The sequence below is a fragment of the Geotrypetes seraphini genome, chromosome 5 (genome assembly GCF_902459505.1).
Source record: "Geotrypetes seraphini chromosome 5, aGeoSer1.1, whole genome shotgun sequence".
Lineage (NCBI taxonomy): Eukaryota > Metazoa > Chordata > Amphibia > Gymnophiona > Dermophiidae > Geotrypetes > Geotrypetes seraphini.
Window position 1 is genome coordinate 150125515 of NC_047088.1, and position 13050 is coordinate 150138564.

At 45.3% G+C, this 13050-nt stretch overlaps 1 protein-coding gene across 1 annotated transcript in view; it reads right to left on the bottom strand.

The window, feature by feature from the left end:
* CNBD2 (cyclic nucleotide binding domain containing 2) overlaps positions 1-13050 on the bottom strand; it is a 162966-nt gene that overhangs the window by 16764 nt on the left and 133152 nt on the right. The window contains exon 9 of the mRNA XM_033944929.1: positions 108-271. Within this exon, the coding sequence (XP_033800820.1) occupies positions 108-271 (164 nt within the window). The remainder of the gene's footprint in view (positions 1-107; positions 272-13050) is intronic.

Sequence of the window (13050 nt, forward strand, 5' to 3'; positions counted from 1 at the left end):
CCAACAGAAACTGCAGGCAATGAACCCCATTGATTCAAGATTGTTCACTGATCACAGTGAATAAAGATGTGTTACATTAATCACGATAAGTCACTACTTTCACTCACCTTGGGTATTCTTTCTCTAATGTGCGCAATTTGCTTAATGATTCATAATCTGCTGAGTTAATAAACTTCTCCTTTTCAATTCGAACAACTTCAGCTCCATTACTAACTAAAACCATACTGCGATTGTCCTTCAGATGTTCTGGTATAAGGTGCTGGGCCACACTCTGAGAGAAAACAAAAAGTTTATTCTCTGTATAAGTATTTATTTATCTACAAATCAATAAAAATTGGACTGCAGTGAACTCACAACAAATAAAACCACTGCAATTTCATTCTGATTTTTGTTTAATTCCTAGTTTGTTTGGGGGGGGGGTGTTTGTAGGTGAACTTTCATTGGTGAACAAGAATTTATCTGTAATAATTTTCCAAAGATTATCTTGTGTATACATTTTTTTTAGATCACATGGTCACCTTTTAGAAGGATGGCATGCACAGCACTATTTTTGGATAACAATAAGATGGTACAGGAAACGGTATTAACAACTTGCAAAAAAAATCCTGTTTTCTCCAGGATCCACTTGTCAACTCCAGCTGTGTACTGTTTAATTTAATAGAAATGTTCAAAATATTTCTTTCCCCATCAATATACTGTACTTCTCCTTCTTTGGAAAGGAAGGGGAATGAGACCTAGGCAATGTAATTACAGAGACTTTTTTATGAAGTCAGTCCACAAAATTATTCTGTAGGGGGATACATGCCAGTAGATATTTGAGCTTTGGCAAACAAAAACTATTCTAAAAATAGATACTCATTTCAAAGAAAAAAATATTTAGCCAGCTCCTTGTACCAATGTTCAGTCTGCAAAAGGGGCAGGGTAGCTATGTATACTCCACAGATGGCCTCCGTTCCATAACCAGCCCAGACTTGAATGTTATGTTTCGAGTTCACAAAGGAATCCAAACCAAATATATAAATTCCTGTTTTACACAGCAGTTTATATGGTTGTCATTACCATGCCATTTGTTTATATCTATTAGAGTTTTATTATCTTTCCACATAACTTCTGATTTTAATAAAAATAATCATAATAAAAATAAACTTGTGGTTTTTATGATTACCGTTATTTTGACTCAGATTTCCCCTTTTCCTTAGCTATGTATGGTACATCTTCCATGATTTTTACTGTTTCTATTTGGGCTATTCAAGGAGTTCCTCAAGTGGTTTGGTGAAAGTGAAACTGCCTGTCATTAAGCACATCAACATGGTGTATGCTACCATTCCAGTGTCCCGCAAACTTTGTTGAACCGCGGCACACTAAACATAGTGGCTGCAGCTCGAGGCATCCTGAAGTGCACAGACGTCGATGTGATGACATCATGTGCATGCATGATGTCTGCACATGCGCGAAGGCCCTCCAGACGGGCCCTGAGCCACAAGTGAGGGTGCCGGCAGGGAAGACACACAGAGAGAAGGAAAGATGCTGGTGCCGGCTGACTGCCTAAGGATGTGCCTCTCGCTATGAGAAGCACGTCCTGTAGGCAGTCAGCTGGCACCGGCACTTCTCCTCCTCCCCAGCGTCTCGCGGCACACCTGAAATCTCAGAAGGCACACTAGTATGCTTCGGCACACAGTTTGCGATACACTGTGCTATTCTATAGAGGTAAAGGTGCACCCCAAAGCTGTTATGGAATTGACACTAAGGTCTCGCTTTGTGACACCTACAGTAACATGAGGCAACACTCTACATAATTGTCAGTTAGTTTTCTAACAAATATATAGGTCTGGATAAGACAGGCTGGGACAGATCCTTCTCCTGGCTTCAAAATAACTAATAGGTGCTTTAATATTCTGTTCAGGGAGTGCATCTAACTTCTTCACCTGGTAGAAGGCATCTGTTAGGATAGAACCAACGAGTCTTGCAAAACAAAGACTGCATTCAATGAACCTACTCAAAATAAAAGAAAGCAAATATCATACTGCATTTCCAAAATCATTTTCATTTCTTCCATGTAATCAAGGATATCATCAGTGGGCATAGTAAGGAGTTGGGGGGGGGAGTGAGTGGTCCGCCCCATGTGCCGTCTTGGTGAGGGCGTAGGTACCATCCTCCTCTCTGACCCCCGCTCCTTTCCCTCCCCGCTGCTGTGCGCTTCTCTTCCTCCATACCTCTGTAATGCGAGCAGCAACCCCCAACCTGCTGTCGCGCCAGCTCTTCCTCTGACATCACTTCCTGGACCTATGCCAAGGAAGAGCTAATGCTGGCACGACAGCAGCGTGAGGTTTGCTGCTCGTGCCAGGAAAGTTGCAAAGATACGGGGGAAAGGAAGGGGGCGCACATGGTAGGAGGGGGTGGGGAAGGAGCGTGTGGAGGTGGGAGGGCAGAGAAGAGGGTGGGGAGGGGTGCCACTGCCCCAGACGCCTCTCACCCTCGCTACACCACTGGATATTATTCACAAAGAGAAGAGGTAACCTGCATATTCTGCAGCAAGCAGCAAGTACGACTCTGGCCACTTTACTGGACAGACTAGATGGACCATGCTGGTCTTTATCTCCTATCTGTTAATTGAGGGGCACTTTACTAAGCTGCAGTAAAAAAAAAAATGGCCTTAATGTGCCCTTACATGACCCTTTCCCATATGCTAAGCCCATTTTTACTTCAAGTCATAAAATGCAGACTTTGTTTTTCTAGAACAGAATTATCACAATCAGAGGCATTAAACGCAAAAAAATGTACGATGGCCTACTGGCCACGCAGGCAGCGAAACTAGACCGCCAACTATCCAATCTATTGATCACGACACCAGACTACAAAACTTTCAGAAAAGGAATAAAAACCCTGCTATTCAAGAAATCCATCAAGACAAACTAACACCACAGGAAGCATTTCAATCCCCCAAAGTAACCCACTCAACTCTGTAACTCTTCTGGAAATGTCCAGATAACCTCTCATGTAATCCGCCTTGAACCGCAAGGTAATGGCGGAATAAAAGTCACTAATGTAATGTAATATAATGTAATGAATGAAGCATTGTAAAGGAAATGTTTTTTGACACCTCCTGCCATTATTTTTGACACCCCCAATGTAAAAAAATATTTTTAGTAATGTTCCCCCCAGGTGCCAGCCATGAGGGGGTGTTCCCGGCCTAGGAGTCATGGTCCGGGAACTTCCCTTCTCACAGCCCGGTACCAAAGCTCTGGATAGTCCCTGTGGCCCAGCATGGTCCCAGCCTTCTCTCTCTTTACCTTCCATGAAGCTGAAAAAACTGCCTGCCTCGGCAGTGATTCAGCTACGCCGCCCGCAGCTCCCCTTCCTGCTTTCCGTGTCTGGAAGTTGCGTCATTGGCAGACGCGGAAAGCAGGAAGGGGAGCTGTGGGCAACAGCTGAATCACTGCCGAGGCCTGGAACACCCCCCTCATGGCTGGCACCCGGGGCGGACCGCCCACCCCCCTTGGTATGCCACTGCAAAGAAACCACAACAGTGGCCAAGCAAATGGAAGAAGAACTTGAATAGCTCGAATAGAACAGCCCTCACTTACTTACTTGCTGAGTTAAAATGGCAGATTTTCTATTTTTTTGTATTATTTTATTTCCAAGTCTTTTTATTATTTTTCCTTAAAAAAGCAACACATGAACATTAAGGCATTACATTGGCACTGATTCTTCTTCCCAAGTAATATAACTCTTGTAAATCCTCCCCCCAACACTACTTAACCATATATTCTCAATATTACCGGAATGCAAAAGGGAAAGCAAAGGGGAAACCACCAATCTATCCCTACCATCCCAAATTAGGATTTCAAAGTAAACTTGCAGATAAATGGGCCATTTCATCTGTATTTATTTTATATATTTAATGGGACTTATTAACCACCTTTATGAAGAGATTCACTTAAGGCTGTGTTTGCCATCATCTTGCACAATACTAGGTTATAATGCAGTATACTGTACACAGAGAGCCAGATTCTACAGTCAGCACCATCATCATCATCTGCCTAAAAAAAAGACACCGATCGCATGTCAATTGTGCAACAGCGCCGTTTCTAGAACTGCAGCTTCTTGAAAGGTAGGTGCCAGAAATGTAGTTCAGGGTTTGAAAGGCCTACATTTCCGGTGCCTACCTTTCACGTGAATCATGGCTATAGAGGCACTATATGATGCCTAATGCCACTTTCAGTGTTAGCCACGTAAACAGTGGCATTAGGTGTCATAAAGTGCCTCCAAAGCCACAATGATGGCATTGTTTTTCTAGGCACTAGTAGGCGCCTTCCTGTTTTTAAACAATTGTAATCATGTTTAAATGTATTTTTCCACTTAGGTTAGGTGCCGGTAGGATGCCGTTTATACAGTAGAATATGGGCCAAATTGTTTAAATATAATATTATTTGTCTATATAAGTGTCTGCCCATCTTTTATCAAGCTATGAGCATTGGAGCACTTATCTTGTTCTAAGCATTGCATCTCTGTAATATTAAGCTTATTTCTACACAATATATTTTTACTAGTCTTATAGCCCATTACATTAATGGGTGCTAGAATATATGTGTGTGTGTCTGTCTTTATTTCTTGCTCTCTCTCTCTCTCCTTCTCCTCTCCTGTATTTCTGTCTTTCATTTTCCTCGGCTGTCCACCCATTCTCCCTTCCTTTTACCTTCCCTGTTTCCACCACCACCCCTTCACTGCTCCCCTTATCCAGCAGCAGCCCTTCTCCCTTTTTTTAATCTCTCCCCTGTCCAGCAGCACCTCTTTCCTGTCCCCCTGTCCAGCAGTAGGCCTCCCTTCCTTTTTCTCCCTCCCTCCCCCCTGGTCTCTTCCCCTGTCCATCTGCACCTCTTTCCTGCTCCCCCGTCCAGCAGTAGGCCTCCCTTCCTTTTTCTACCCCCCAGTCTCTTCCCCTGTCCAGCCTCCATGCCGCCCGAAGCCGACATCCGCCTTAGGAGAGAGAGATGCATGGAAGCGCGCATGCGCACTCCTACCTGCGGGGACCTACAGCACACGGATAACGGGAGCATGCAGGTAAGAGTACGCATGCGCGGCATAGGCTTTTATTATATTAGATGCAACTACTCTTGGATATTATTGTCAATAATTTACTTCCTACATAAGAACATAAGAAGCGCCATCTCCGGATCAGACCTTCGGTCCATCAAGTCCGGCGATCCGCACACGCGGAGGCCCTGCCAGGTATACACCTGGTTTATTTATAGCCACCATATCTTTATATGCCTTTCTCAAGGAGATATGCATCTAGTTTGCTTTTGAAGCCTGGGACTGTCGATTCCGCAATAATCTCCCCTGGGAGAGTATTCCAGATGTCCACCACTCTCTGTGTGAAGCAGAACTTCCTGACATTAGTCCTGAACCTGTCCCCCCTCAGCTTCATTTCATGTCCTCTTGTCCGTGTCAAATTGGACAATGTAAATAATCTTCTCTGCTCTATTTTGTCGATTCCTTTCAGTATTTTGAAGGTCTCGATCATATCCCCCCGCAGTCTCCTTTTCTCAAGGGAGAACAATCCCAGTGTTTTAAGTCGATCCTCATATACCAGTTTCTCCATACCCTTCACTAGTTTAGTTGCTCGTCTCTGCACCCTCTCCAGCAGTTTTATATCCTTCTTTAGGTAGGGAGACCAATGTTGGACGCAGTATTCCAAGTGAGGTCTGACCATTGCCCTATAAAGCGGCATTATTACTTTCTCCGATCTACTCGAGATTCCTTTCTTTATCATGCCCAACATTCTATTTGCCTTCTTTGCCGCTGCCGCGCATTGTGCCGACGGCTTCAGGGTCCTATCTATCAGTACACCCAGGTCTCTTTCTTGTTCACTTTTTCCCAGAGTTGCACCTGTCATTTTGTACTCGTATTCCTTATTCTTACTGCCTAAATGCATTACCTTGCATTTCTCCACGTTGAACCTCATTTGCCATTTCTCCGCCCATTTTTCTAACTGACACAAATCGCTCTGGAGTTCCTCACTATCCTCCTGCGATCTGATTGCCCGGCAGAGTTTTGTGTCGTCTGCAAACTTGATGATCTCACTGGATGTTCCATTTTCCAAGTCATTGATATAAATATTAAAAAGGATCGGCCCAAGTACCGAGCCCTGGGGTACACCACTAGTCACTTTCTCCCAGTCAGAGAACTTCCCATTTATGCCCACTCTCTGCTTTCGGTTTTCCAGCCATTTGCCTATCCATCTTTGTATATCTCCCTCTATGCCATGGCTTTGTAGTTTCCTGAGAAGTCTTTCGTGTGGAACTTTGTCGAACGCTTTCTGGAAATCCAAGTATATTATGTCCACCGGCTTTCCACTATCAATTTGCTCGTTCACGGTCTCAAAGAATTGGAGTAAATTCGTCAAACACGATTTCCCTTTCCTGAATCCATGTTGACTGGGTTTCATCAAGTCGTGTGTGTCCAAGTGCTGAACTATGCTATCCTTGATCAGTGATTCAATCATCTTGCCGGGGACAGACGTAAGACTCACAGGTCTATAGTTGCCCGGTTCTCCTCTCGATCCTTTTTTGAAAATTGGTGTGACGTTTGCTTTCTTCCAGTCGTCTGGTATCTGTCCAGTTCTGATTGACAGGTTTGCAAGTTTTTGCAATAACTCTCCGATTTCAACCTTCAATTCCTTCAAGACTCTCGGGTGAATTTCATCCGGTCCAGGGGATTTGTCACTTTTAAGTTTGTCGATCTGGTAGTATATCTGATCCAAGTTCACTTCAACTGTGGTGAGGCTGTCCTCTATTTCTCCTGTAAACAGTTTCTCCGCTTCAGGTATTGTTGAGGTGTCCTCCTTCGTAAAGACGGAGGCAAAGAAGGAATTTAGTTTGTCTGCGATTTGTTTATCTTCCTTGATGTACCCTTTTATTCCCTTGTCGTCCAGGGGTCCCACTGCCTCTTTTGCAGGTTTTTTCCCCTTCACGTATCTAAAAAAGGGCTTGAAGTTTTTGGCCTCCCGGGCTATTTTTTCCTCATAGTCCTGTTTTGCATCCCTCACCGCTTTGTGACATTTCTTCTGCTCATCTTTATGTTTGTTCCAGGCTTCGGTTGTCTTCGTGCATTTCCATATTTTGAAAGAGTCCTTCTTTTCTTTTATGGCTTCCTTCACCTGTATGGTAAGCCATGCCGGTTCTCCTTTGCCTTTAGTTCTCCGATCTTTAGAAATCCTTGGAATGTAGAGATCTTGTGCTTCTGCAATAGTATTTTTCAATAGGCACCATGCCTGATCTACTGTTTCAAGTTTGTCCACCATCTTCTCGAGTCGTTTTGTTACCATGGCTCTCATGCAATCGTATTTACCCTTTTTAAAGTTTAAGGTGGTGGTTAAGGTTTTGGCATGTTTCCTTTTCCCGATGTCCAGTTTAAAGTTGATTACATTGTGATCACTCGTTCCCAATGGAGCCCTGACTTCTACTTCTGTTATCGGTCCCTTGAGACCATTTAAGACTAAGTCCAAGATGGCGTCGCCTCTTGTCGGCTCTTTTACCATTTGCTCCAGGAAGCAATCCCCTAGCACCTCCAGGAACTTGGCCTCCTTGCCGCAGTTGGAGGCTCCTAGTTTCCAGTCTATTCCTGGGAGATTGAAGTCTCCCAATATAACTACATTGCCTGTCCTGCATACTTGTTTGATTTCCTCCATCATTTCTGAGTCAGTGTCTACCGCCTGTCCTGGGGGACGATAGTAAAGGCCAATTTTTGTATCTGCGCCATTTTGACCAGGAATTTTGATCCAGAGGGACTCCAGCTTCTCTTTCCTGTCTGTTGTAATCATTCCAACAGAATCTATTTCTTCCTTAACATATAGGGCAATACCTCCACCTTTCTGCCCTTCTCGATCCCTTCTATATAGTTTGTATCCCTGTAGTACTGTGTCCCATTTGTTTTCTTCATTCCACCATGTTTCTGTTATGCCAATGATATCCATGTTCTCATGTCTTGCTATCATCTCTAGTTCTCCCATTTTGTTTCCTATACTTCTAGCATTTGTATATATGCATCTAAGTTCCCTTCGTGTTACCTTTTTGGACCTTCTACTCTTGGCTGTCCTTACAGTTTTATTTACGGTATCCTTTACTGCTCCTGTGTTATCTTCCATGTTTGCTGTGTGGTCTTCCCCTCCTGTGTCTGAGTTGTCTCTTCCTGCTTGTTCTCCTTTGTTAGCTGTGAGGTCGACCTCTCTTATGTATGAGTAGTAGTCCTTTGTTCCTACGTTGGGGAATCCTGTTGTCCATACCATCGACCGGTGGTCGACTGTCGGCTTTCCCCTGTCCTTCAGTTTAAAGCCTTCTCTATTGCTTTCTTCATGTTGCCTGCCAAAACTCTTGCTCCTTCCTTGTTGAGGTGTAGTCCATCCCTTCTGTAGTACTTGCTTTTTCCCCAGAACGCCGTCCAGTTTCGCACGAAGTCGAAGCCTTCGTCTTCGCACCATCGTCTCATCCAGGCGTTGATTGCTTGCAATTCCCCTTGTCTCTTTCCATCTGCTCTTGGTACAGGGAGGATTTCAGAGAAGGCCACCTTCACCTCCCTGATCTTCAGTTTTCTTCCGAGTGAGCGGAACTGACCCTTCATCTCTTCCCTGTCATACTTCCGCCCGCTCACATCATTTGTTCCCACGTGGATAAGCACAGCGGTGTCCACTCCCCCTGCGCCATCTATGATCCTGGAGATCCTGTTGGTCACATCCTTTACTCTTGCTCCAGGCAGACAGGTGACGACTCTGTCCTCTCTTCCTCCTGCGGTGTGGCTGTCCACGTGTCGTATAATGGAGTCTCCTACGATGATCCCCATCTTCTTTATTCGGGAGTTCCTTGGGGTGCGTAGGTCTACGTCCTTGGAGCTGCACCTCTTTGAGGGAATTGAACCAAGGACCTCTCAGCCCATCCACAAAAAACTAGACAAAAACCACACTTTTAAGAAACAAAAGATTACGTTTTGGGGCCTTGTCTATGCCAACACACATCATCTATGCCCATTAAAAAATAAAAATCTGCTGTTCAATACTTTTTTAATGCTACCGGCACCTCCAGACCTATCGGAGATTTTGGAGCCTTAAAAACTGGTGCTTCATTTTGTGCATCACGTGGACATCAATAGGAGTGCTCATTTTAATACTAATGAACTCGTTGTAATGTATTTGTATACGATTATTGGAGGCTGCTACAAACCACAGAAAAGAGCATGATTTGCCATTTTGTGCATCGATAGATGCAATACTTCATTGCTTAACCTGTTAAAATTGGTTTAGTGATGGTCATTAAATGCAATGTATGTTTTGTGCATCTGGCCCTCAGTCATCTCTTCTCCAAGCTGAAGAGCCCGCCCTAACCTCTTTAGCATTTCCTCAGTTCCACTACTTTTGAGATGCAGTGGTCAGAATTACATGGGTTAATTGTGAAATGTAGCATCTCAGGAATGGGTAGGCCAGGACTCCTCTCATACACAGACTGTGCGGTCTAGGGGCTAGACTCACTAACCTCACGGATCCAATCCGATAGCGATCCGATCAGTGAGGTTGCCGGGCACCCGATTCACGATGCGTACTCATGCAAATCCGACTGCACGGATCACTGGAGAGCGATCTTGACGCATGCGCACACCATCTTCTGCGCATGGTCTGCACATGCGCTTTTGCTCTCCGTGAACAAAATTGCTTTTTTATTTTTTGACTTTTATTTTTATTTTGACTTGCGAGCCCATGATTTAAACCCGCGGGTTTAATGAGGGGCTGCACTGCAGCGTGTTCTGGAATTTAACAGAACACGCCATAGTGCAGCCCTGCTTTAAACCCTCGGGTTAAAACCACAGAGTCGAGGTGGCAAGAGCTGGAGAATCAGGGCAGAGAGCAGGGCAGCAAGCAGGAGAGTCGGAGCAGAGAGCAGGAGAGTCAAGCCAGAGAGCAGAGCGGCAAGCAGGAGAGTCGGGGCAGAGAGCAAGGCAGCAAGCAGGAGAGTCAGGGCAGAGAGCAGGGCAGCAAGCAGGAGAGTCAGGGCAGAGAGTGGGGTGGCAAGAGCAGGAGAGTCGAGCCATAGAGCAGGGCGGCAAGAAGGAGAGTCGAGCCTGAGAGCAGGGCAGCAAGCAAGAGAGTCGAGCCAGAGAGCAGGGCGGCAAGCAGGAGAGTCGAGCCAGAGAGCAGGGCAGTCGGAAATAATGTGAGCGACTGGTCCCCAGCAGTCGCTTCTTTGTTGATCGGCCAGTCCAATCCGTGTTCCTGATTTTGGTTAGTGAATTGCTGCCTTCCTACATTTGCATGCCATTCCCCCTCATTTGCATGTGCGGATTGGGCACAGATCAGATCGGGAGTAAGGTTAGTGAATCAGGTCAGGGTCGCAAAATGGTCGGGACACAATTGGTGTCCTTAGTGAATCTAGCCCTAGGAAAAGGACAGGAGAGAGTGTGGCGCAGTGGTTAAAGCTACAGCTTCAGCACCCTGGGTTTGTGGGGTCAAACCCACGCTGCTCCTTGGGCAAGTCCCTTAATCCCCTCATTGCCCCAGATACACTAGATAGATTGTGAGCCCCCCGGGACAGACAGGGAAAAATGCTTGAGTACCTGAATAAACTCATGTAAACCGTTCTGAGCTCTCCTGGGAGAATGGTATAGAAAATCGAATAAAATAAATAAATTGAATTTAAAAAATAGATTAAAATTGAAATAAAAAAAAAGAAATAAAAAAGAAGAAGCTGGAGATAATTCCCCCATCCAGTCCATGGACAGGGCAAGAAAAGAATAGAAGAGAAAAGGTGGATTGGACAGCTGGGAAATGCATTTCCTCTAACAGATAAGCACTCAGAAAGTGCTTTGACTATTTGTGCCAACAGAAAGAAGAACGGGGGAAAAGCTATGCTCATAGTTGTGAGATAAGCAAATTCTTGGATTATTTGCCCCAGCACCGAGAGACCAAAGAAAACGGTGCTTGGACAGACTGCAGTGAGAGTTTGGAAAAGTGTGATTACTGTCTGTGAAGTTAACAGATGCTTGCCAACAAACAGACTGTAAAACAGATGCTGAAAACACTGGGATTTATTTGTCTTGGAGCTAGCTTTGTGAATTTAATTACTTTGAAGTCTTATAGTGAAAAGCAGTGGAGAATACAACATGAATTTACTCAGAAGGATTAACCCTGCTGTAGTTTCAGATTATGAACTGAGCGGGCTGGGATCTAGAACACTGGTTGAGATCATGACTACTGGAATCATGGCTCAAATTCAGATGGGGAGAAATTTGAAAAGCTTGTTTTCCATCTTTAAAAGTGAGGCTTTCTACGTGTGATACTGTTTCTGTCAGTGGAAATATAAGAGACTAAGTAATATCATAGAAGGGTCTGCAACCTTTCAAAATTAGAGAGGTATTGCCTAAGGCAGGGGTGCCCAATAGGTCGATCGCGATCGACTGGTAGATCGCCAGGGCAAAGTGAGTCGATTGCGGAGCCCATCTCGGGCTCCGTGATAGACTCATGTTGCCTTCACAATCTACCGGGTGATCAGCCTTCCTCTCCCCAACTTCAATTCTGCCGTCTGAGAGGAAGTTCCGGGAAAGCCAATCGCTGCCTGGCTGGCCCGGAACTACCTCCTCGGAATATAAATGATAATTAACATTTTCTCTGCGTACAGTGTGCTTTGTGTTTTTTTTTTAATTTTATTTTATTGTTAATAGATCATTTTGACTTGGCCATTTTAAAAGTAGCTCGCAAGCCCAAAAAGTGTGAGCACCCCTGGTTTAAGGGGTTCATAATCGAAACGTAAATAAGTCTAAAAACCAGCCTAAATCGGCACTTAGACGATCAGTGAGACAAGTCGTCCAAGTGCCAATAATCAAACCGGGTTTTAGACGTATCTAAAAATGACTTAGGCCTTCACAGTGCTGCAGTATGCCCAGAGCTACAAGGGGCGTTTTAGGAAAAGTGGTGAGGGCAGGATTTGGGCGGGACATGGGCCATCCTAGACTTTGTCATACTGCATGTATAACCAAAAGTTTAACAACACTGCCTAGACGGAACTTGGACGTTGTGACTTAAGCCATCTAAAACCTAAGTCACAAGAAGGTATCCAAAGTGACCAGATAACCACTATAGGGACAAAGTACAGACCCCCCACACATTGCCCCAGTGATCTCTGACCACCCCCCCATCCCCATAAAAATCGTAATAATAACTTTACATATCTGCCTCCAGAACATCAGCACCTGGAAAGCCTCGTAGAGCTGCACAGAGGTGGCTTAAGCGGTCTTGGGGGTGGGTTAGTGAACCACGGAGAGAAGGATCCAGGCCCTAAGCCACTCTAATCACTGCATTCATGGTGAAACATGTGCACCCCCCAAAACCCTTTTGTACTTCCATATAAGTGGCACCTGCAGCCATAAGGGCTATTGGGGTGGTAGACAGGTGGGTCTAGTCGGTTCTGGGGGGTGTTTGGGGGGGCTCACCATGGCCTATAAGGTTGTTGTGGTGAGATGTGTATGTGGCAGCACCCTTTTTGTGAAGTTCACAGCAGTGCCCTGTAAGGTACCCTACTACTCTGGTGCAATGTTTGGGAGTCCAGTCCATCACTTTGCTGACCCCACCCACGTCCAAAAGATCTTTTTCTAGGCATTTTTGACTTGGACGAATTTTTGGACGAAAATGAGGTATAAAGATGGACGACTCAGCGGTCTTGGCAATCAGGCGGCTGGACGTACAGCTAGACCACATGTATCAGAAACAAGGCCTGCGGGCCGAATCTGGGCTGCTTGGCCTTTTTATGTGGCCCGCGGCAATGATCCCGGACTTCCCCTTCTCGGTGTCCTACCTCCCACGCCGGTCCGACGTTGCCGTCACGCCGGAAAGTCTGCCAGCTTCGGCAGTGTTGTCCATGGCTCTCCCTCCTGCCCTCTGTCCGCCGCAGTCCACCCGGGCAGAAACAGGAAGTTGTGCATCATTGAAGACAGACCGCAGCAAGCAAAAAGCAGGAGGGGGAACCATGTACAACACTGCCGAATCGCTGAGGTCGGCAGATTTAGTGGCAA